Below are 22,181 nucleotides of genomic sequence, written 5' to 3'. Positions count from 1 at the left end.
GATCAGTCACTCCTCTAGCTGGGTGCCCTATATCAGTGATGAGGGTACAGTTTCATGAGCCCAGTAACCCTACAGTGTCTAAGTCCATTATTAGACATTGTAAGTGCAGTGCTGCCATTAAGAGTATATGATGCTGGGAGCTTGTCATTACGAACTCCACAGCACCATAATGGCTACACTGAAAACAGAGAAGTTGGGTATCAAACTTCTCAGCACATTAAACCCACACTGAGGCCAGTGCGGGATTTAATGAAAAATGCACACACAAAAAAACGACCAGCCTCTGGTGGGTTTCCTGACTGGTACACACCAGCCTGCCACCACGAGACATGTTTCTGGACCCATGGGGTGGGAGCCTTCGTACCCTGAGCCCAGTAACGAAGCCTTTTCTGGGCGGAGGTGGCAGCCTTTGTAATGCGACCCTCAGCCTCTCCTGCTAGGAGGAGCAGGCCCCCTTCCAGTCTCCCCTCCTTTTCGGCAGGAAGACAGGCAGGAAAAACTAGCCAGCCCAGAAGGTGTGCCCACCTCTGCCAACTCCATCCCTCAGGTGGGGGAGGTGAGGTGAAGTCCTCTCTTCAGTGCCTGCCATCTTGCAGGCACTCCCCACTCAGGATTAGGGATTGTGCTCACTCCCCCATGTGGGATGAGCACACCAAGGGTGTAGTCACCCTAAGGTCAGTAGCCTATTGGCTACTGACCTCGAGACCCCTAAAACCCCCCTAAATACAGTATTTTGGGGGCAGCCCTGAACCAAGAAAGCAGATTCCCGCAACCTAAGAAGACAAGGGACGAAAGAAGACACCCAGCAGAGGAGACTGCAGAGAACAACTGACTTGGCCCCAGCCCTACCAGCCCGTCCGAAGTTAACCGAAGATCCTGCACCAAAAATCGTCTTGTCCTGCAGCCAGCGACCTCCAGAACCCCTGAGAGGACTAACTGCCTTGAACAAAGACCGGATCTCCTGTGAACAGCAGCTCTGTTCAAAAGAAACACCAAAGAAAGACTCCGAGCCTGCGAGGTCCCCCGGCGCTCCAGAGTCCGAGTCCACCGTTGGTTGACCCCTCCAGGACTCCCCAACGTCGTCTGCAGCCTCTGCATGGAGACCCTCCCCCAACCGTGAGTGGCCCCCGGTAAGATGAAATCTGACCTCAAAAGACACCCCTGCATCCAGACACCCTGCGCCCTGGTTAAGAGAACTGAGGTGCACCTACGTCACCGAGCCCTCCAAATTACCTGCACAGCTGCTGGTTCCTCCTAGAAGTCTTCCTGGACCGAGCCTGCAGCTGAAAACCAAAATCGAAATCCCCATTGAAAACAACAGGGCACCCAACGCCAAACCAGCACCCTGCACCCAGTCGCCCCTGCACCACTGCGGGTGCACTTTTTGTGCTAAACAGGATCTCCTTTTGCTCTGAGCCTAACACCAGGAGCTTTGCTCCCACAACCTTGTTGCCTGCTCGCCAGCAGCCACCAACCAGAGCCCCCTATCCCTCATTGGATAACATTGGGCCTCAGCACTCTGCACCCAGCCGCCCTAGTGCCACTGAGGGTGTAACTAGAGTGCATCCTTGACCCTGTGGGACCCCTGAGTCTACCACCAGAACCTCAACTCCCACTACCAAATACTTACCTCAAAACCTATAACACTATTGTCCTCCATAGTATAACATTGACTGTTTTTCTTGGAAAAGTTTCTAAGTGTGGAGTTTGAAAACCTAAAGAAATTCTGTAAAATTGTACTATTTAACCAAAACGAATTTACTTACCTGTTTACAGGAAATATCCCATAGTAGTATCCAGGCACACTACTCTGAGTAAGCAAAGTAATCTAAAAAGGAACTTACCTGGTATTTTTACTGAAAACCCCATTAAAAGTCTATGTACTGTATTTACAAAGTAATTAAGTAATTCTTTATTGTATGATTACCTAAAATCATTTACAAATACAATAGGTGTTACATCATAAATAAGTGCATTTGGTTGATTAAAAGGTCTAAAAAAATTATAAGAACATCTAAAAAGGAAAAAGAGATGCAGCAGTAAAATGGAGTGAGACTGGAAGGGCATGGGAGCGCAGACATGCAAACGTGCAAAACGAAGTCATGCAGGCATAAGTGTGATTATTTTGTGCCCAGGCAGACGGATGGAATGGACCATTTGTGAGCCGTAAGAGAACAATGAAAGGACGTAAAAAGAAGACGGAGCGACGTCACCGAATAGGGCTGAGAGGCATGAGTGCGTGAGCATGCGGAAGAAGCATGCATGTGATTTTTATATACATAGGTATGTGGGATAAGTTGGGGGACAGTGCACCTCCCAAAGCAAACTATACAGTGTTAAATGATGAGAAATAGTGCAAATGGGTGAAGTACAGAGTTGTGATGCTAAGGTTGCTGCCACAGTTGGTAATCTGTGGCTCGTATATTATTTTACTGTCATCTTCTGTTCTTACGTCGATTGCAGAGTCCTTCTAGCTACTGCATAGAACTTTCCGGCACTGTAGTGGTGTAGATGAACATTAGAGCTTTCTTGCACGATCTTACGCCATTTTGAAGGAACATAGTTCTTAGATAGAGGAGGTGCCTCGGGCTCAACAGAACTGGACAGCAGCAGATAACGTGCTCTGCAGATTCTATATGATATTGGCACAAATGACATCCACTGCTTCTTGATGGTGTATTTTTGCAGTGAGCCCTGTAATCCTGTATTGGTAATGTTAGTAGCCTAGTCCTCAGTACATTATGTAGGGTTTGCCTTCCCAATCCTGCTTTCAGGTATGGTTGTTATGAGATAGCTTCGTGTGAGTAGACAAGGCCCTCTGCGCCTCAAATAGATCTGATCCGTTCGAGATCTTGTTGTCTTGAAGTGATCTTTCCCTGCTTCTTCTGTTAGAAGATCAGCTGGCAGACCCAATGTCTTAATGGCTTTCAAGAGGTATCTTGCCCAGTGACTAGTGTTGTCGGTGAAGACTATTTGTAGTGCTTACCTGATTGTACCAGGACCTGCCTTAATCACATGATGATGACATTTTACTATGTCTTTTTAACACTCTATGTCCATTGCTGGAATATTGAATTCTAGGCGATTCAGTGTGCGCCTTGTCAAATATGGGAGCTTAAAAACCTTTCTAAAAGCCATGATGTGCCGGCGCTCCAATTTGTCGGTCAACAGGCCAGGGAAAGCAAGATGGCCATAGCTCAGTGTTGGAATTAGCTTGGCTTGCATTACTCGTCGAATGCCCTTCGTTAAGTGGCTTAGTAGCTTATTATTTAATTTGCATTGGGCATGTGTAACCTTGGCCGCTTTTGCCTCAAGTGCTTTGGCCTGCAGTATCGTTCTGGCAGTGTCTGAGAATTGTACCCCCAGATGGCAGTAGTAATTCTTAGCGGGCCGAGATGCCAACCCAGTAGTGATTTGTTTGGTTTGTGGCCAAAGACCAGGACCTTAGTTTTAGTTGCATTGGCTTGGAGTTTGTTTTCCATATTGTAGAGATGTAATGTCTCCAATGCCCTTTTCATGCCTATTCTAGTTTGATCCAATAGGAAAAGGTCATCCGCATACTGCATGATCGGTAGTCTAAGATGGCCCAGTTTGGGCGGAAAGATGTTGGTTTTTAGAAGTGCTTCTCCCAGATCCGCAGTATATAAGTTAAACAGTGTGGGTGCGATCCCACAACCCTGTTTTAGCCCCTTGTTCGTGTAGATCTTGGCTGTTGCACATGTCTGTGTGAGCTTCGTGCGGACCAAGTGCCGGTGTGGAGTGACATAATGGCCGTCAGGAGTTTCCTTGGAATACCCCACTTTGCGAGTTTAGCCCACAGTATGTTGCTGTCAATGCCATCGAAAGCGGCACTATAGTCGACAAAACATGCATATAGTGGAGGGGTGGCGACCTCTGTGGCCTTTGTTGCCAGATATGATCTGCCTGTCTGGTATTGCGGTATGATTTGATTTTTTGTTATCCATACCTCTAACTCTTTCAAGAGCACTTTTGCAAATGCCTTCCCATTGACGTCCAATTAATGCAATCAGTCTATAGTTCTCCGGCTGTGAAGCGTCCCCTTATTTATCAATGGGTTGCAAGATGGAACCTTTCCACGTGTCCGGTACTGCTGAGGTATTATAGCAGTGGTGTAATAGGCAATGCATATGGTGGGCGCAAAAACCTCGATCTTCATTGAAGACGCTGCCTGCTAGCCCATTAGGCCCGGGAGCCCCATCCTTCCTGATCCCCTTGAGGATGATTAGAATTTCTTTTTCTGTTGGGGCAAGGTCCTCAGCACCATTCTCATTGGGGTTTTTGCCTTCTACCTCCATGGTTTTTGCCATGGGTTTGTCTTGGTCGACATATAGCCTTGTTGCGTGGGCTGCCCATTTGTTGGCAGGTACAGCGTTATGGATGTGGCTTCCACCATTTAGACCATTAACATAGCTCCAACACTCCCTGTTCTTATTGGGTGCTAGCAGAGCTTAGATGTGTTTCCATTTTTTTTCTATGATGGTTTGTTTCAACTGCCAAACTGTTTTTTTGTGCAGTTTTCTAGATGTTTTCAAACGTGTTTCTGTCCGTGGGCACTTATCTCTCCTATACTGTAACTCTGCCAGACGGCACCGCTTTTTACTCTCTCTGAATGCTTTGATGTCGATAAGGTTAACTTGCCCATTTCCTGTGCGTTTTCCTTTATATGTGGGTTGTCTTCCTGCAATCAGAGCATTGGACAGCGAGGATATAATTCCTGGCCAACTTTTCTGAGGGCCAGTTGTGTGTGCATATAACCTGTTTTACTTGTTGTATCTGGCCTGGCTTATGGGTCCCTATTTAATTTGTTTTATCGGTGCTGTTTCATTATTTGAATTGAGCATTTTACCAGCAGTTAGGTGTTCCTCATGCATCATGGTGCTTATATTGACGAGCATGGATATTGGATGGTGATCGCTTGCAGTAGTGCGTAACACATTATATTCTTCACACCTCTTCAGTAGGTTCTTGCTCAGAAAGATGTCTAGCGTGGAGATGTTTTTAAATGTGGGTTGTTGTTTCCTATTTGGCTGCCCTACTTTGTTTACGGACTCCAGGTTAAATTTGTTGATACAGGCTTCCATTATATTCCGTCTGCTCTCCCCTTGGCTCTGTTCCGGGTGGCACAGATCTCTCATGTTGAAGTACCCGGCAATAATACATTTGTGCCCTGGGCTCTCATAGAGATATTCTCTAATCAGTCCAGTAATCATCCTGGTGTTTGTGATTTTTGCTTTTTTGTTTGGATTAACATAGAGGTTAATTACTGCGATTGTGGTCTGGATACCCTCTAATCCAATTCCTTTTATAGTGGGGATCTGGACGTCAGGTGAATGCGTAGGCCATTCCTTGATTCGTACTTGTAGGTTTAGTTTTACAAAGATTGAAACCCCACCGGTCGGTCTTCCAAAGATGTTTTTCTTGTTGGCCAATGTGTGGATCGCCTGGTAGCCTTTGATGGAATTTGGTGTTACCGTCCATGTTTCCTGCAAGCATAAAATATCTCCTGTTTTTAGAAAGTCCATGGCTTCTTTGTTGGCTAAGGTCGATTTGAGCCCTGCCACTTATTAGTCTGATCTTGGTTCTTTTTATCGCCTCTTATGTGCCTCCAAGATTGTTGGTTTGAGCCTTCCTTGCTATGCCGTTTTGTCGGGCAAGATTGAATGATTTCTTCTGCTAGGGATTTTTCCTCCCCTTGGTATGCAGTCCCGTTGAGATCCAGGCCCAGTCCTATGATGTGACGTCCTGAGATGCTCTTACCTCCATGCAATGTCTGGTAGCATCGCCCTTCTGAAGCTTGATTTTATTGTTATTGTCGCAGATTTGACTCGGGATCGATTTTATGCCCCTAGGTATACTTTTCTGTGGCGCTGGTGCCGCTTGTTTGTACGGCCTCTGTGATAATGCTTGGGGATACTTTTCCGTTGGACATTTATCTACACGGACGCCCCAATCCATGAGTAGATCTTTTTCCGCCATGATGTTCTGAGTGTCTAGCTTGTTGGTTCACTTTTTTAGGGTTGACTCCCTATGGCTTATCCAGGAGTAATATTTAAAGTGCACTGATACAAGATGGGTTGATGTTAAATAGCAAAAACCAAAGGAAATGATGGACGGAGTGTTAAACATTGCAAGCACTCACCCCCAGTCAACTGATCTGGGTTTAATCCATCACCGTTCTTTAGCCCACTCTGCCACCCCAGTTCAGACATGGCCATATGCAAATCAGTCTGACCCTGTGCCTCATGGGAACAGTCCAGCCCGAACTGCTAAGCCATGTCTTCCCTGGACCGGAAACAAGCTTCCTAGGACCGGTTTCTGGCATTTCAGCCGTCTTCAGCCCGGCTTGCTTGAATCCAGTGGCAAAGTGAGCAAGGGACTCACGTCTGAGCATACCCTGCCAACTTATGGTGAACAAAGCAAAAACCAAAGGAAATGATGGACGGAGTGTTGAACATTGCAAGCACTCACCCCCAGTCAACTGATCTGGGTTTAATCCATCACCGTTCTTTAGCCCACTCTGCTAAGACGTGAGTCCCGTGCTGTCCATGCCACTGGAATCAAGCCATCATGGCTAACGAGGGGTGATACCCCGAAACCGGTCCTAAGATGCTTGATTCCAGTCCAGGGAGGTCCTGGCTTGGCAGTTCGGGCTGGACTGTTCCCATGGGGCACAGGGTCAAGACTGATTTGCATATGGCTGGGTTCAAACTGGAATGGCATGGTGAGCAAAAAAACGATGGATTTAGGCCCAGATCTCTGTACTGGGGTGAATGTATGACATTGTTCTGCATTCTGTCCATCAACTGTTGTTTTTGCATTGATGTTAAATAGGCCAATGAGGGTATACACAACAGGAGATGTAGGATGTTTGATCGATTCAAAATGTCGCCTGGGCCTCCTGTCTCAAATTCAGGGGTAAGGATCACTGTCCGCTCCGAGTCTGCCAGATGTTCCTTTCCCAAATTATTTTCCTCACTCGTCACTCAGCCCATCATGCAAAGTTGTTTGATCTGGAATCCCTATTTGGCCATTATTCCAGCAAGGCACAGCTTGTGTTTTACCATCCGATTTATTATTGAAAGGTTGCTCACGAGGCTGGACCCTTTGATCTTCCCTGCTAATGTGAGTCGTGAAGTTGCTATGTTTTGGCCTTTGCACTGCGTTTCCGTTACAAAGTATTGCATTTCTCTGCAACCATCCAGTAAGTCAAAACAAAGTGCATATACCATTACAATTCAAACTGTTTACAAACGGCATTACTACTGTAAATTATGTATTACTTACCTGTGCCAGGCTTGCTTGGTTCTAGAAAATAAATTAACTAAAAGAATATTTTTATACAAAAACAATTGGTCTGAAGTTCAGTCTTTGAGTGTGTGAATTCATTTGCTGACTGAGTGTGTACAACAAATGCTTAACACTGTCCTCTGATGCTGCCTTACTGCTCGACCACACCACCACAAATAGAGATTGAGGTGCTATCTAACTTTACCTCTGCCTACCTTTGGGGTTCCACTGGACCCTGTGCACACTATACCCCACTTTGATATATTATATACAGAGCCAGCTTCCTACAACTTTTCACTGATTCCCCTGAGTCCAGCAGATATCAAGCTGTTTTACTCAGGAACCAGAATGATCTTGAGAGCTCCAAAGTGACCCAACAGTGGTGGCTCACAGATCTGCTTTACATGCCGGAACGACCACACATGAGGCTGCAAGGCAGACCCAACCTTCTCATGAAGTTCGGAGGTCAGATAGTTCATCTCAGCCTTTCATCTTTGAGTTTCGCAGTCTGACTCCTGAACTCGTCTAATAGGGACACTTGAGTCCTCCAAAAGAATGTATGGACATTCTAAACGAGGCTGAATGTCCATCCATAAGAGCCTCAAACTCAGATGGAAGGGATTTTGCATCTGGTGTTCTGACAAGAATGTTGACCCAACCTCCTGCCAAGGAGAGGCTTTCCTTATATACTTGCTTCATTTGGCTAAATCTGGTTTATGATTTTCTTCTATTAATGACAATTTTAAAGCTAGTACTGGACAGGTATTAAAAGTGTTATTTACCCAATATGTCACCCATATCTCTCCTGGGAGTTAAACATTGAGCTTTCACGTATAATGGTTTCGCCATTTGAACCTATTCATAAAGCCTTATCACACCTTTCTTGGAAAACTGTCTTTCTTATAGCATCACATCAGCATGTAGTGTTAGCGAGATTCAAGCTTCATGCCCTCATGAACCATACGCTATATTTCTTAGCAATAAAATAGTAATGAGAAGTCATCTGAAATTCTTACCCAAAGTAGTTCCAGATTTTCATATTAATCAAACAATTAATCTGCTGATTTTCTTTTAGAACCCTTCTTCTCCAGCAGAAAGATCTCTCCACACTTTAGATGTGAGAAGAGTCTTGAAAGTTGAAACGGACAAAGCTAAACGTATAGGCAAGTCCAGACAATTGTTCATGAATTATGGTTCATGCTGGGTCAGCCACTTTTAAACAACCTATATCCAGATGGATAGTTTCTTGCATTCTGGTATGTTATCAAAATGCAAACAAAACCCTGGCCGTAAACCAAGAAGCCTATTCCACCAGAGGTAAAGCTCTGACAGCTGCTGTAATGATGAATATTCCTATTGTGGAAATATGCAAAGCAGCCACATGGCGGTCTGTCCACACCTTTACAACACATTGTTGTTGCAGATACTAGAACACACGCTGAATTAGGGCAAGGTTCCTTGAGGAATCGCTCTGCTTAGCTACTTCTGTCTGTCCTCTTTTTCCCTTCCCCTGCCTGTTTTAGGGATGGGCTGCTATTCTATTCAGTGTTTATGATTATCAACGGAGATCCCCTGAGAGTGAAGGAATGGTTTGTTACCATTAATCCTAGTTCTCTGTCAGTGGAATCTACATTGACATCACAAGAAACCCCTCCCCCCCTCCTCCCCAGTGGAAGGCACAAAGATAATTAACAGACGTTCTACTTTTCATTAGTCCTCCTCTCTATCACTCTGTGAAAAAGAACTAAGGTTACTGCCATCTGCTGGGCATGTGGGGATACTACTGGGCTGTGAGCCTTTAAAGGGGGAGTGTCAGTTTTCATATATACATACCTGCAGTCTATGAGTCTACATTGCCCTATTCCTTCTTCTCCATTTCCTTTAAAGCAGATTTAAAGGGGGAGAATTATCTCACATCTGGTTATTTTTCCTAGTTTTTATTATTAAAAGTGAGTGAAAGCAAGTGCCCATTACAGTCTATTTTTTACGCTGCAAAAAGTTTTTAAAAGATTATATGTTGAAACTCTGCCTACCTGTAGTAAGGCGAAGATCTACACTTAAGAATGTATATTTCAAAGAAGCGACCTGGGATGCCCGTGCATAGCTGGTTCATGATTTCAATGGAGATTCTCTTGAGAGAGAACTAGGATCACAGGTAAGAAACAATTCCTTCCTCCCCAAATAGAGCCATGCCCTCCGCTTCTGTCCGAAACACCAATTCTTGCCTCGATTTCTCAAGAGCAAAAGGCATAGCCTCTTTCCGCTTTATAGTTAAAGCCCTTTTGGATAGTGCAATATTCACAAACTTTGTGACTGTTTTATTCTTTTTGTGTCCCAGGCATAACCCCTGCAGGTGGCCCTTCACAGTCCCCCGGCTAGTGGTTACCCCTATCACTGCACCCCAGCAATTTTATGTAGCTGGAAAGCTCCACATCATAAGCTGAAAATTATCTGCGTCGTTTCCATACCCAGGGCAAGTAGAAGACGCCCCCGGGCATATAAGACTAGTCCGATTCATCCAATTAGTCATTACATTTTTCTCTTTGGCTGATAAGTTTCCCTGTTAATGCCATGTCCCTATTCGCCACTTCATCCAGTTGTTTGAGGGATCGTTCAACCTGGTTAAGACTCACCTTCAGGGCTCCTCCTGCCCCTTCTGTGGTTTGTATACATACACCTGGTACAATTCAATTAAATACTTCCCATTCTATGATCAAGGAGGAAGCTATTCCTTCATTGCCTTGAAAGTAGTTTTGAATCACCTACTTCAGTTCATCTCTAACCAATGGATCTTCCAACCATACCGGATGTAGCCTCCTAGTGGCTATAGGAGTATGTCTGTAGGTAGGTCTGTATACAGCAGGACTGTGAAGCCAGTGCTAATTATCACAAAGTTATGTGCATGATTTCAGATCTCCAGGAAAGTGTCTGATGTCTCAGGTGTCTGTAACTTTGCACTGTAGGATGTCACTTAAGGCAGCCGCCTCTATGAACCTATGCAGGATTTAAAACCACTAACAATATTTGATATATATGTTCAATTCTCTTCTCAGGAATTCTTCAGTTCCAAAGTTCTGGGGTTGTTCGAATTGGTGGAAGGAGTAAAAATCCACAAATGGAGCAGTATTCCTTGAAGAAGATTCGGGCTCAGCGACTGCATCAAGTCTTACTTCCCTTCCAGAGAAGGCGCTTCTCTCAGGTATGAACCCCATGCGGCTTTAGTGAATAAATAGTTAATACTATACTGCTCATCCGCAACTGAAGCGTACACGTCTCTTATCTGGCAAAATCGCAGAATATATGTTTTTCTCCTCTGACTCTATTGTAGAGAGCATGCTTCTGGCACCATTACAGTGTTTACACCTTTCTGTGCTGGCGCAGCTCACAGTATACCCTTCTCTGCTCTGGGCAGATACTATTCCACATTATATGCATTTATTAGAGTTAGTCTGTATAATTAATACTCGACTGTAGAATGCGTGGAAATGCTATGTTATTTCAATTTTTTGTGCATTGTGATAGGAAAGAAAACTCATCTTCTGCTAAGCAGACAATAGTCATTTAGTTATGAGTATTGTGCTGTAGACATTATAGAAGAACTATTTTCTATAATTACAAACTACCTATAGTCCTTCCTTTGGGCTATGGTTCTATAGACATAAAAGAAGGACTATCCGGCGCATTGAAGAAGATATCTTTCCATTTTATTAATAGTGCTTCTAGGCATAATTTAAACACTTAGGGGCATATTTATGAGAAAATGTCGGAGAGCAGAGCGGCGCCAAATTTGAGAGCGCCATGCTACAACATTTTCAAAAAGCAGGGATGTGCCATATTCACAAGAATACGGTGCGCCCCTGTGTTTTCCCTAGCGATGGTGCAAAATTTAGCTGCCTAGAGCCAATTCAGGCACCCTTGCACCAGAGTGCAAGGGTGCCTGCATTGCAGGTAATGATTGTTTATGTGCCAGTAGGTGTCCCTTCCTTCACTTAAACAATCACTAATGGCGATTTGTTACTTCTGTGTGTGCTGCAGATTTAATCGCCCTACCTTGACCATCTCAAATGAGAAAAGAGACATACATGCTGCATGCCCCACCGACCAAGACAGATATACTTCGACACTGATGGTTCTCCAGTATTGGATCTTTCATACATTCACATGCTTGAATCATTCCCCGAAGTCGAAGTGGGAGTCCCACGGTACCATAGTAAAGCAGTATGTAAAAGTACCGTAGGCTATAATGGCAATACAAAGTCACGTTATTAGCCTATATATGTCCTTCAAAAAAAGGGCCAAATGTGCGCTATAACTAATCAGGTGATAGCACCCTCTAGAACACTCCAGATTTTATACCGTACGTCGTGTGAAGAGAGTCTTCCTGAGCTCGACTCAGTTTTTGCTACTGTATTTCAACTTTTCTGTTTCTACAATGTCAGAGTCTTCTAAGAAAGGCCTCTTCAGATCCTGCAAATACTGTGGGAAGAAGAGGCTGCATGTGGATGACCCACACAAAGACTGTCTCTATTACGTCCACTTTTCCTTCGAAGATATCAAGGGGGAGATTTACTAAGATTTTGCACCGTGTTTGCATCACAAAAGTGACGCAAAACGGCGCAAAATCTTTATTTCCTCAAACTTTTTTTGCGCTTGAAATAATATAAAAGTAATGCAAAACCATGCACTGCGCTGCTCGCATTACTTTGCCCCGTGGGGGCGTGCCAAGGGTGGTGCCTGGGCATTCCCATGCAACCACCCACGGTTTCTTATGCAAAACCCAATATACTAAACACAGTAGATTGGTTTTAACATGAGAAAACGGTACCCTTTTAAACTATACGCAAGGAAGGACTAATGCTTTCATTTCTCCTTCCTTTTCCGACTTTGCATGCATGCTGCACTGTGCAGCACGCATACAAAGTGGGAAAAGCTTTCCTTCGTGCCTAGGCATACTATTTTGTACAGGAAGGCTACCCATCCTGTACAAAACTTATGCTAGACTCCCACACACACCCTAGCGCTGTGGTGCTAAGGTGTGTGCATGGCACACGGCAGCTGTAATCAGTGCCGGCGCAAGGGAAAGGGGAACAGAGAGCCATATCTTTAAAAATATGGGGCTCTCATGCTCCTTCCCTGTCTTGCAACGCAGCACAGTCTCGTGGGAGGCTGCGCTGCGCTGCGTGGAGATTTGGTAAATCTCCCCCTTAGCGATTAGAGAGAGAAAGCTATGTCTGTGGCTACATAAGTTCAAATCCCCAAATTCCCTTGTCTGAGGGGGAAAGCGATTCTTCTGACAGTCCCCACAAAAGATCCTTTGACCATAGGGCTTCTAAAGAGAGTAGAAAGGCCTTGAAGACACACTGTAAAGAACCCCTAAGAAAGGAGAAAATAAAACTCATCTCCACAGGTGTGGCCTCCTCCCAACTTTCGACTCCGTCTGAGAAGAATTCGGAGCAAAGCCATTTTCCCTCCTAAGAACCATTGAAATCGAGAATTAAAAATCCTCTCAGCATGCCACCGATGATGACACAGTCGACGCTGATATCAATAATGACGACCACCATCACCACAGTCTAGTCGGCAAAACCAACTTTGACTATGTCAGTGGACGTTTTCATAATCTCATGGACTGAGCTGCAAAACGATTTCATCTGCCAACTTCTGTCAAGGAGTCAGACTAATTTCTACACGATTTTAAAGAGCAAGCCAGAAAGTCTGTAAGATCCATCCCCATTATAGATTATATCTGGGATGAGGGAATAAAAATAATTAAACATCTGACTACGAAAGCACCACTACCACTACCACCTCGCCTTGACAAGAAATACAAGGCCACTGATGATTCCCATGCTTGCCTCATCAGTCATCCCAAGCCTCACTCTATCAACTCTTAAGCGGTGTAAAGGTGATCCAAAAATCCCTCTGCACCCACGTCTCTGCCGCCAGACAAGGAGGGCAGGCACTTGAACACAATATAGGGAAGAGATTCTCACTCATGTCTGCGATCACGGTCCGAGCAGCCAACTCACTAGCCATTTTGGGGTGCTTTGACCTCCAGATGTGGTCAGATGTCAGCAGTCAACTTAATTTGATCCCTGAAGATAGAAAGACAGAGGCAAAGAAAATATTACAGGAAGGGTAACACACTTTCTCAGAATTTACGGACTGTGCTCTTGACATCTCCCCCACAAGCTTTCATCAGTTGGCAGGAGCAGTGGTCTTAAGGCGACAAGGATGGTTTCAAGTTCCTCTTTTAGATCGGTGGTACAATCAAAGATACTGCATATGGCCTATAATGATGAGACTTTGTTTGGGAAGCATATCGATGACGCCTCATTAGTCATCAAAACAGACACGGACAACACCAGATCTCTTGGCACTCTCCAGTTCAAGAAGTTTGCCTTTTTGAGGAGCTCGAGGAAGAGGTTTCTCCACCTTCAGGGGCAGCTACCAGTGACCCCAACATTATCGGCCTCAGTCCCAGTATAGGCCTACCTACCATCAGGCCTACAGCCATCCACCCTCAGCAGCCTTCCACAAGCAGCAACCCTTCCCCCCTAGAGTAGCAACACCGGCCGCAAACAGTGACCTGGACCAGGTACAGACTGCTCCTGCTCCTTTCACCTGTGTGGGTGGGAATATTTCCAACTACCTCCCTCAATGGAAGGAAATAACATTGGACAAATGGGTGTGGGACATAGTAACTTACGGACACACCCTAGCGCTTGTACACAGACCACCAAACAGATCTTCGAAAGGAGCGCATCCACCACATCGTCACCTACTGATTTAAGAATGTAGGTGTGGGCGGTAAACTCTGCTCTGTGGGTGGAGTTTGCAGAGTTTTGCCACTCCGTGCTCCACTTGGAAAGCACATTTCTGCAAAACTCTGCCAACCCGCTGATGGAGCAGAGTTTACCGGCGCACCCCCTTAGTCTCAGCATACCCACTGTGAGGGACTTACATGTGTCAACAATAGGGGCTCTTGGCCCCCTACGACCCTTAGCAGCCAAGGGAACTTCATCCCCCAACCAGTAGTGTGCCAGCAGGCCCCTTTGCAGAGTGGCTAAGAAAGGGGACGGATCCTCTAATGACGTCTCAGCAATCCCGCAATGGGGGATTTACTTGTGGCAACAATAGGGTTTCTTGGCCCCCCAGCGACCCTAAGCAGCCAAGGGGACTTCATCACCCAACCAGTAGTGCACCGGAAAGCCCCTTTGCCAAGTGGTTGAGAAAGGGGTGGGGCCTCCAATGAAGGCTCAACAATCCCATGTGGGGAACTTACTTGTGGAAACAATAGGGGTTCTTGGTCCCCAACAAACCCCAGCAGCCATAGGGACTTCATACCACAACTAGTAGTGCACCAGGAGGCCCCTGTGCAGAGTGGTTAAGAAACGGGGCGGGCCTCAGATGACATCTCAGCAATCCTGCTGCGGGGGACTTACTTGTGGTAACAATAGGGGTTCCTGGGCTCCAATGACCCTCAGCAGCCAAGGGGACTTCACCCCCCAACCAGAAGGGCACCAGGAGGTCCCCTTGCAGAGTAGTTGAGAAAGTTGTGCGGGGCCTCAGACGATGTCTCAGCAATCCCACAGTGAGGGACTTACTTGTGTCAACAATAGGGGTTCTTGGCCTCCAACGACCCCCAGCAGCCAAGGGGACTTCACCCTCCAACCAGTTGTGCGCCAGGATACCCCTTTGCAGAGTGGTTGAGGAAGGGGGCAGGACCTCTGACGTATCAGCAATCCCGCTGTTGGGGACTCACTTGTGACACCAATAGGAGTTATTGATCCCCAACGACCTTCAGCAGCCAAGGGGACTTCACTCCCCAACCAGCAGTGAGCCAGAACGCCCCTTTGCAGAGTGGGTGAGAAAGGGAGTGGGGCCTCTGACGACGTCTCAGCAATCTGGCTGTGGGGGACTTACTTGTGGCACCATTGAGTGTCCTTGGCCCCCAACATCCCTCAGCAGCCAAACAAACTTCATCCCCCAACCAGTAGTGCACAGGAAAGACTCTTTGCAAGTGGTTGAGAAAGTGGGTTGGGTCTCCGACAACAGCTCAGCAAGCCTGCTGTAGGGGACTTACTTGTGGAAACAACAGGAATTCTTGGTCTCCAACAACTCCCAGCAGCCAAAGGGACTTCATCCTCCAACCAGAAGTGCAATAAGAGGCCCCTTTGCAGAGTGGTTAAGAAACGAGGTGGCCCTCCGACGACATCTCAGCAATCCTGCTTGGCATCCAAGGGGACTTCATCCCCAACCAGTATGTAGTAATAACGACAAACAGAAGATCAGGTACGTAGAAGTCGTTTATTGATGGTACACAGTAGACAGGCACCTCCTCAGCCAACACCAGCCGTTGTCTGAATCAGTCCGTACTTTCAAACAATACATTCTACAACTTGACATCATCCCATAGAAACACTAGAATCTCTGGGAGAGAATGGTGCCAAGAAACAGCCTTAACTACATTCAACCCCAAGTACTACATATCCTTCCGCCTTCTTAAACAAAAATAAAGGGAAAAAAGGAAAACAAACATTGGAAAACACAAACTAAAACAATACAAAATGCAGAGTACATACAAAACTATTAGCTACGCTGTGGAGGAATTACATTGACAACAATAAGGGTTCTTGACCCTCAACGACCCTCAGCAGCCAAGGAGACTTGATCCCCTAACCAGTAGTGCGCCAGTAGGTCCCTTTGCAAAGTGGTTGAAAAAGGTGGTGGGGTCTCTGACAACGTCTCGGCAATCCCACTGTGGGGGACTTACATGTGGCAACAATAGGGGTTCTTGGCCCTCAACGACCCTCAGCAGCCAAGGGGACATCATCCCCTAATCAGTAGTGCACCAGGAGGCCCCTTTGCAGAGTGGTTGAAAAGGGGCGAAGCCTCCAAGGATGTTTCAGCAATTCCGCTGTATGGGACTTACATATGGCAGCAATAGGGGTTCTTGACCCCAACGACCCTCAACATCCAAGGGGGCGTCATCCCCCAACCAGTAGTGTGCCAGGATGCCCCTTTGCAGAGTGGTTGAGAGAGGGGGTGTGGCCGCAGACAAGGTCGCAGCAATCCTGCTGTGGGGGACTTACTTGTGGCAAAAGATAGGGGTTCTTGGTCCCCATGACCCACAGCAACCATGGGGGCTTTATTCTCCACCGAGTAGCATTTATTTATTTATTTTATTTTGAACGTTTTCTATAGCACGAACATGACCACCGGGGGTATCAGAGCACTTTACAATTTATGCATCAAGAGGAATACAGGTACATGCAATCACAACAGAACCCACAAAACAGAAGATACAAAGTCATATAGAGCAAAGGGAATCCCGTGACCATAGCAGCTGGGCCACAGAACTGCGACTGTGACCTCAGTACCCGCTTTATTAGCCAGTCAGAGGCAGAAATTTCTTCATCAAGAGCACTATGACTTCCTTTTTGAAGAGGACAATGGAAGGGTTCACCCTGACTTCAGGGGGAGGGAGTTCCAAATCCTCTGTGCTAAACCGGAGAAGGCTTGATTATAGTTTTTTTCTTCTTGATATTTTGCGGTTTGAGCAATAGGGTGCTGACGCTTCTGGTGGCTCTCTCACCACATGAGAGCTCCAGTTTCTGAGCGAGGTACAAAGGGGTATTGAAGTGAATGGCATTGTGTGCCATGCAGGCAATTTTTAATTGTATCTGAGCTTCATAAGGCAGCCGGTTCAAGGACAAAAGCTCAGGGATGATATGGTTGTTTTGTTTTGGCGCCTGTTACGAGCCTAGCAGCTGAGTTGAGTGCAGCCCTAAGAGGAGCAGTCTTCACTCTAGGTAGGCCGCAAAGGGTTGCGCTACCATAGCCCAGCTTTGATAACACTAAGGCTTGCACTGCCACCTTTAGGTCATGAGCAGGGGGATAAGGTTTGAGTTTCCTTAGAATGCTAAGTTGGAAGTTCGCTCCTATGAAGAGGGAGCTGATGTGCCTTTTCATGTTCAGACTTTTGTCTAACATAATTCCCAGAGAGGTTGCAGAATCAACAAGGTGCGGCCTACAGTTAAGAGCAGTGAGATGATTCAACCATTGTTCGATGACCGGAGATTGCTTGTGTAGTGGGATAAGTAGGAATTCTGTTTTGAGAGAGTTCAACTCAAGTGGTTGCAGGTCAGCCAGCTTTGAGTTTCCATTAAGACTAAATTGAGGGACCAGATGTCTTCAAGGGAGGCGATCTTCAAGTATAGTTGGTTGTCATCCACATACATGTGATAGTGAATGCTGGATGATTTCAGAATTTCTGTCAAAGGCTCCATGAACAGGTTGAAGAGCGTGGGTGAGAGCGATGAACCCTGGGGGACCCCCAGCGTGACCGGCGAAGGATGCGAGAGGGACTGGTTAACCCTGAAGCTTTGGGATCTGTCATGAAGGAATGTGGAGAACCAGTTCAGTACAGGCCCAGACAGCCCCATTCTATGTTCCAGGAGGTCAATTAGGTTACCTTGTTTGACAGTGTCAAATGCTGATGAAAGGTCAAGAAGGATCAGAAGGCAGGATTAATTTTGATCCAACATTCTTAGCGCTTCATCGACAATGTGAGTTAACGCCGATTCTGTATTATTACCCGGTCGAAAACTAGATTGACACTGGTCCAGGAGTTGGAAGTGATCGATGTGGTTGCAGGGTTGGGCCAGAACACATTTCTCCAGGAGCTTTGCCAGCGTTGGGATGTTCGAGATTGGGTGAAAGTTGTGAAGGTCCGTGTGATCTGCAGATGGTTTCTTTAGGATCGGGGTAGCTTGAGGTTATTCTCATTTAATGCTTTAGTGTTTGGCCTAGGTTCCCTGAATGGATCAGTGGTAATGGATTCAATTTGTTGCAAGTTGGATATGTTGGAGGAATGTGCAGGATCATAGGAAAGTAGGAGAGAATGGATATCCCTATCCGACAGTAAGGGTCTTCATTTGCATGGCCGAGAAGGCTCGTTAGGAAGAGGAGCGGAAGCCCAACTATGGGCTGAGTGGGTGATGTAGGCCGGTGCCTGACGATTTGTAGGGGATAAAGGGCGTGAGGTACACACTTTAGATGAGAGCGAGCAGAGATGGTGATAGGTCATAGTGGCGCAGCTAAGCCTGGAGTTGGCAGACACTTCTGCGGAGATATGCAATAGGTTACGTACCTCTGACTTAAGTTGTAAGAGGCAGAGTGAGAACTCATTAAGTCTGTCTTCCACTAAGGTGTGGAAATGGGATTGGGAGGCTAGGATCTGTGGACCCTGCGCTGGTAGAGGGTTAGTAAAAGCGGGGGACAGTAGGGCCGGTGGCGAATGTATGTGCTCAGAAGGGAATTGGAGCTGGGTGTTCGTAGGGTTGGGTAAGATAAGGAAGCCAGACTGTGACGGATAATGACCCCCAGATGCAAGCTGGAGCAGGCTGGGATTATGGGCTGGGCTGGGAGAAGGGCTAATGGGGAGAATCGGGTCAATGCTGTGAGCTGTGGAGCTAGGGAAGATAGAGCTGGCTATCCTAGAGGAGGGGGTAGCAAGCCTAGTAGACTTCTGACTATACTGTTGCAGCTCAATCTCATCGGGCATTGAAGAAGAATTGTACTTATAGGTAGAGGTAGTTAAAGGGGGGCCCTTCGGAGCTAAGGTAGGGACAACAGAGGGTGCTAAAGGGGTATGGGATAGGTTTTGAGGAGACTGGGGGACCATAGGGAGGAGGACACTGTAGGAGAGTAGGGTCTGCTTCTTATGGTTACCCCCACTTTTTGCTGCTGTAACACTGTTTTTCGACTTTAGTATGGCTGGGGACCTGCTATTCAGGAACCCAGCCTAGCTGCTTCCTCTCTAAATTGATTCCATGTACTCTAGGTATATAACAGATTGGATTAGGGGGGCATTATAAGTCCCTAGTATATGGTATACTGTGTACCCAGGGCATAGGTACCCCAGAGGCCTACCAGGGGCTGAAGAATGTATTATGCCACCCCTGGAAAGCCCTCCAAAATGACACCACAGGTCTGCTACTGCAGCCTGGGTAAGGTGGTGCATGCACCCCTTACTGAGATATAGGTTCCCTATATCTCAGTTATTACTGCACATACAAACCTATCAGTCACCCCTATGGCAGGCCTTCTCAATCCTGAAGGCAGGGTGCTTGGTTTTGTGTGAGAGGGTGCCTAGGCATGAGCTGAGCCCCTCTGCAGCACTCGGAATCTCTTCTCCGGGGTTGTCTGTGATGCAGCCTGACCATATACTCTTAAGTGCATTATAACCCAATGGTAAATGCTAACTTTGGACTGGTTGCACGGAAACATGTTGTGTTTGGTGTCAAACACCTTGGAATCATACCCCCACACCAGTAACTGGTGTGGGGGTATGATCCCACCCTTCTAGAGGGAGAGACATGGCAGCACCGGTATCCCCGGTACCAACTTAAAAGAGCCCTGGCATCACAAAATGGATGCTGCAGCCACAGACACGAGTCTGGCCTCCTGCTGCTGACCGAAACTCCTGCAGGGGAGGCCTGGACAATAGGTTTCCTGTCACAGGGAGGTGTCACCACCACCCAGACAGGCTATAGTGTATTGGGGCTGTGTGGGTGCACTCTGAGAGTGCTATGAAGTCCTGCATTGGGGGAACATTTGGTGTCCCTGTGCATAGCCCAGCTCAAACTGGTTCAGGGGCTACCAGCCCCTGCTCTGGCATGAAACTGGACAAAGGAAATGGGTGTAGCCACCCCTTTTTCCAAACCCTCCCATAGGTGGGTCCCCTGAGTTAGCCCAACCCCTTCCTTGGGTATAAAGTAGGAACCCTTGGCAACAGGACTTTAGATTTTCCTGGACGAAACTCTGCAACTGAATCCTGGACCTTCGATGATCTGTTCAACGCCAGATGACTGAAGAATCTCCCTTGGAGTAAAGGAGTTACTCCCCTGCTTGGCAGGCACCAAAGAAGCATCTGTCCGGTCTGCATCTCCAAAGCTCCCGCCGGACGCCGAAGACTTTGCAACATCAGAGGTGGATTTCTAGACTTCCCAGAGGCCAACCCGAGTCCCCAGCAAAGCTGAGACCCGCAGCCCTTATGGGTAACGTGGAACCGGAACCCCTGGACACCGTGCACATTTGCAAGTGCATCAGCTTCTCGACGTCTCCTGAAGCTGTGCATTGGGTTACTTGTAGCCCAAACCCCGAGCAGAGAATCCACCGAAGATTGTTAGCTTGGCCGCCATTTTGTGATTCCTCTCGAGGTCCCTTCACGACCCCTGGTCCGTCGACTGGTGTGTCCCTGTGAAGGTAACTTTGACTTTCTTTGGGCTTCCCTGGTTGCTCCAGACGTGCCCTCACGTCTCCTAGCTGGTGGAGTCCCTCGGACCTTGCTGGTCCGCACCGAAGCATCTTTCTCCTTTCTGCGTAGGTTGCTGTTGCCAAGGCTGGTTGTGTCTAATCTGGACACCGACGCTGCAGCACTCGACATCCTTTGTGGGACAGCTCGAATTCAGCTCCTGGTCGTCCTTGACGCCTCCTCGTCCTCATGGCTGAAGAGCCAAGCTTCACCTTCTTCACCTGAAACACCCGACATCGGTGGGCATTCGTCTATCGTGCCCCTGGTCACTGGCAAGTGACCCAGACTCTTTCCCCTCTGCTTTCAGGTTCTTCACATCTTCGATCCAGGCTTGGATCTCTTCAGACACTTCGCATCTTCCCGGCAGCAGCACTTCTTCGCCAGCTCCCATTGAAGACGACGACGCGACCCGACACCATTTGACACATATGCACCCGGCTTCCCTGGGTGAGGTAACTAAAATAGTCCGGAGGGGGTGTATTTGATGTTAGCCACTTTATTCAAGATGGTGGGGAAGAATTTGTCAAAGACCATTAGGTTGTGATCTGAGGCTTGTATAAGGATTAACCCTGGCCGTAGCACTACGCTACGCTCGCGTAGTTTGTGCAACTATGCGCTACGCAACTTGAACGTAGCACAGTGCAAAAACGCATAGCGTAGCGGGCATTTTTTGCTTGCTCGCGGTCCACTACGTCAAGTTGGCGACCGCAAGCGAGCAAAATGACATCCCGGTGAGAATTTTTCCTTGTTCGTGATCAGCAAAATCAAGTTGCCGATCGCAAACGTGGAAAATAAACCTCCCAGCGAGATTCTCAACGCTGGGAGGTCAGGTTTCTCATTGCGAGTGGACGCGTATGCTCGCGACCGCTCGCAATGAGAAATTACCAGTCCGCGTTGAGAAAACTGCTGCTCGAGTACAAATCTACTCGAGCGGCAGAAAACGACCGCTTGCACTGTGCAAGATGCCGTTTGCAATGATTGCACAGTGCGGACAAGCATCCGGCACTGTGCAATCAGTGCGAACAGCATCTTCCCTACCTCACTACGCAGCTTGCATAGCTACGCGTAGCTTGCGTAGTGAGAAGTGCACTTCGCGTAGCGTGGCGCTACTACGCAAACTACGCCCAGGGTTAATAAGGATGCTTCCATTTTTGTAGAGGGAGATGGTGGCTTCTGCTCTGAAGGCAGAGGAGGGCGTGACCAACAATCTAAGACCATGAGGAGTCTTCAGGGAAGTGGAGATCTGGAGCAGCGCGTATATGGCCTTCCGCCATTCAGCGTGACCTTTAGTGTAGAAGATCATTTATGGTGACACCTTTTTTGATGGAGAAGTAGGGATCTGAGATAAGGGTTTCCGGATGGGTTTTCAATAATCGGTGTTTGAAGTTTTTTGCGACCTTTTTTGATAGGTTAGGGGGATATATGATTCGGAAAGCATTATGGCCCACCTGCTTGAGTGTGGGAGAGATGGAGTTCACGGATTTAGTATCCATATCAATAGCCCAATCAGCGCTCTACTCTACTCCGGAACTATGAGGCGCAAGTAAGCACG

At 47.1% G+C, this 22,181-nt stretch overlaps 1 protein-coding gene across 1 annotated transcript in view; it reads left to right on the top strand.

Annotated features, from left to right (window-relative positions):
- LOC146830317 (NFX1-type zinc finger-containing protein 1-like) overlaps nucleotides 1-22,181 on the top strand; it is a 727,926-nt gene that overhangs the window by 418,830 nt on the left and 286,915 nt on the right. Inside the window, exon 12 of the mRNA XM_085604515.1 lies at nucleotides 10,362-10,507. Coding sequence (XP_085460641.1) covers nucleotides 10,362-10,507 — 146 coding nt within the window. The remainder of the gene's footprint in view (nucleotides 1-10,361; nucleotides 10,508-22,181) is intronic.

Source organism: Triturus cristatus, chromosome 5_1 (assembly GCF_964204655.1).
Source record: "Triturus cristatus chromosome 5_1, aTriCri1.1, whole genome shotgun sequence".
Classification (NCBI taxonomy): domain Eukaryota; kingdom Metazoa; phylum Chordata; class Amphibia; order Caudata; family Salamandridae; genus Triturus; species Triturus cristatus.
The sequence above is the reverse complement of the archived record's forward strand: the minus strand, read 5'-3'. Positions and strand labels throughout refer to the sequence as shown.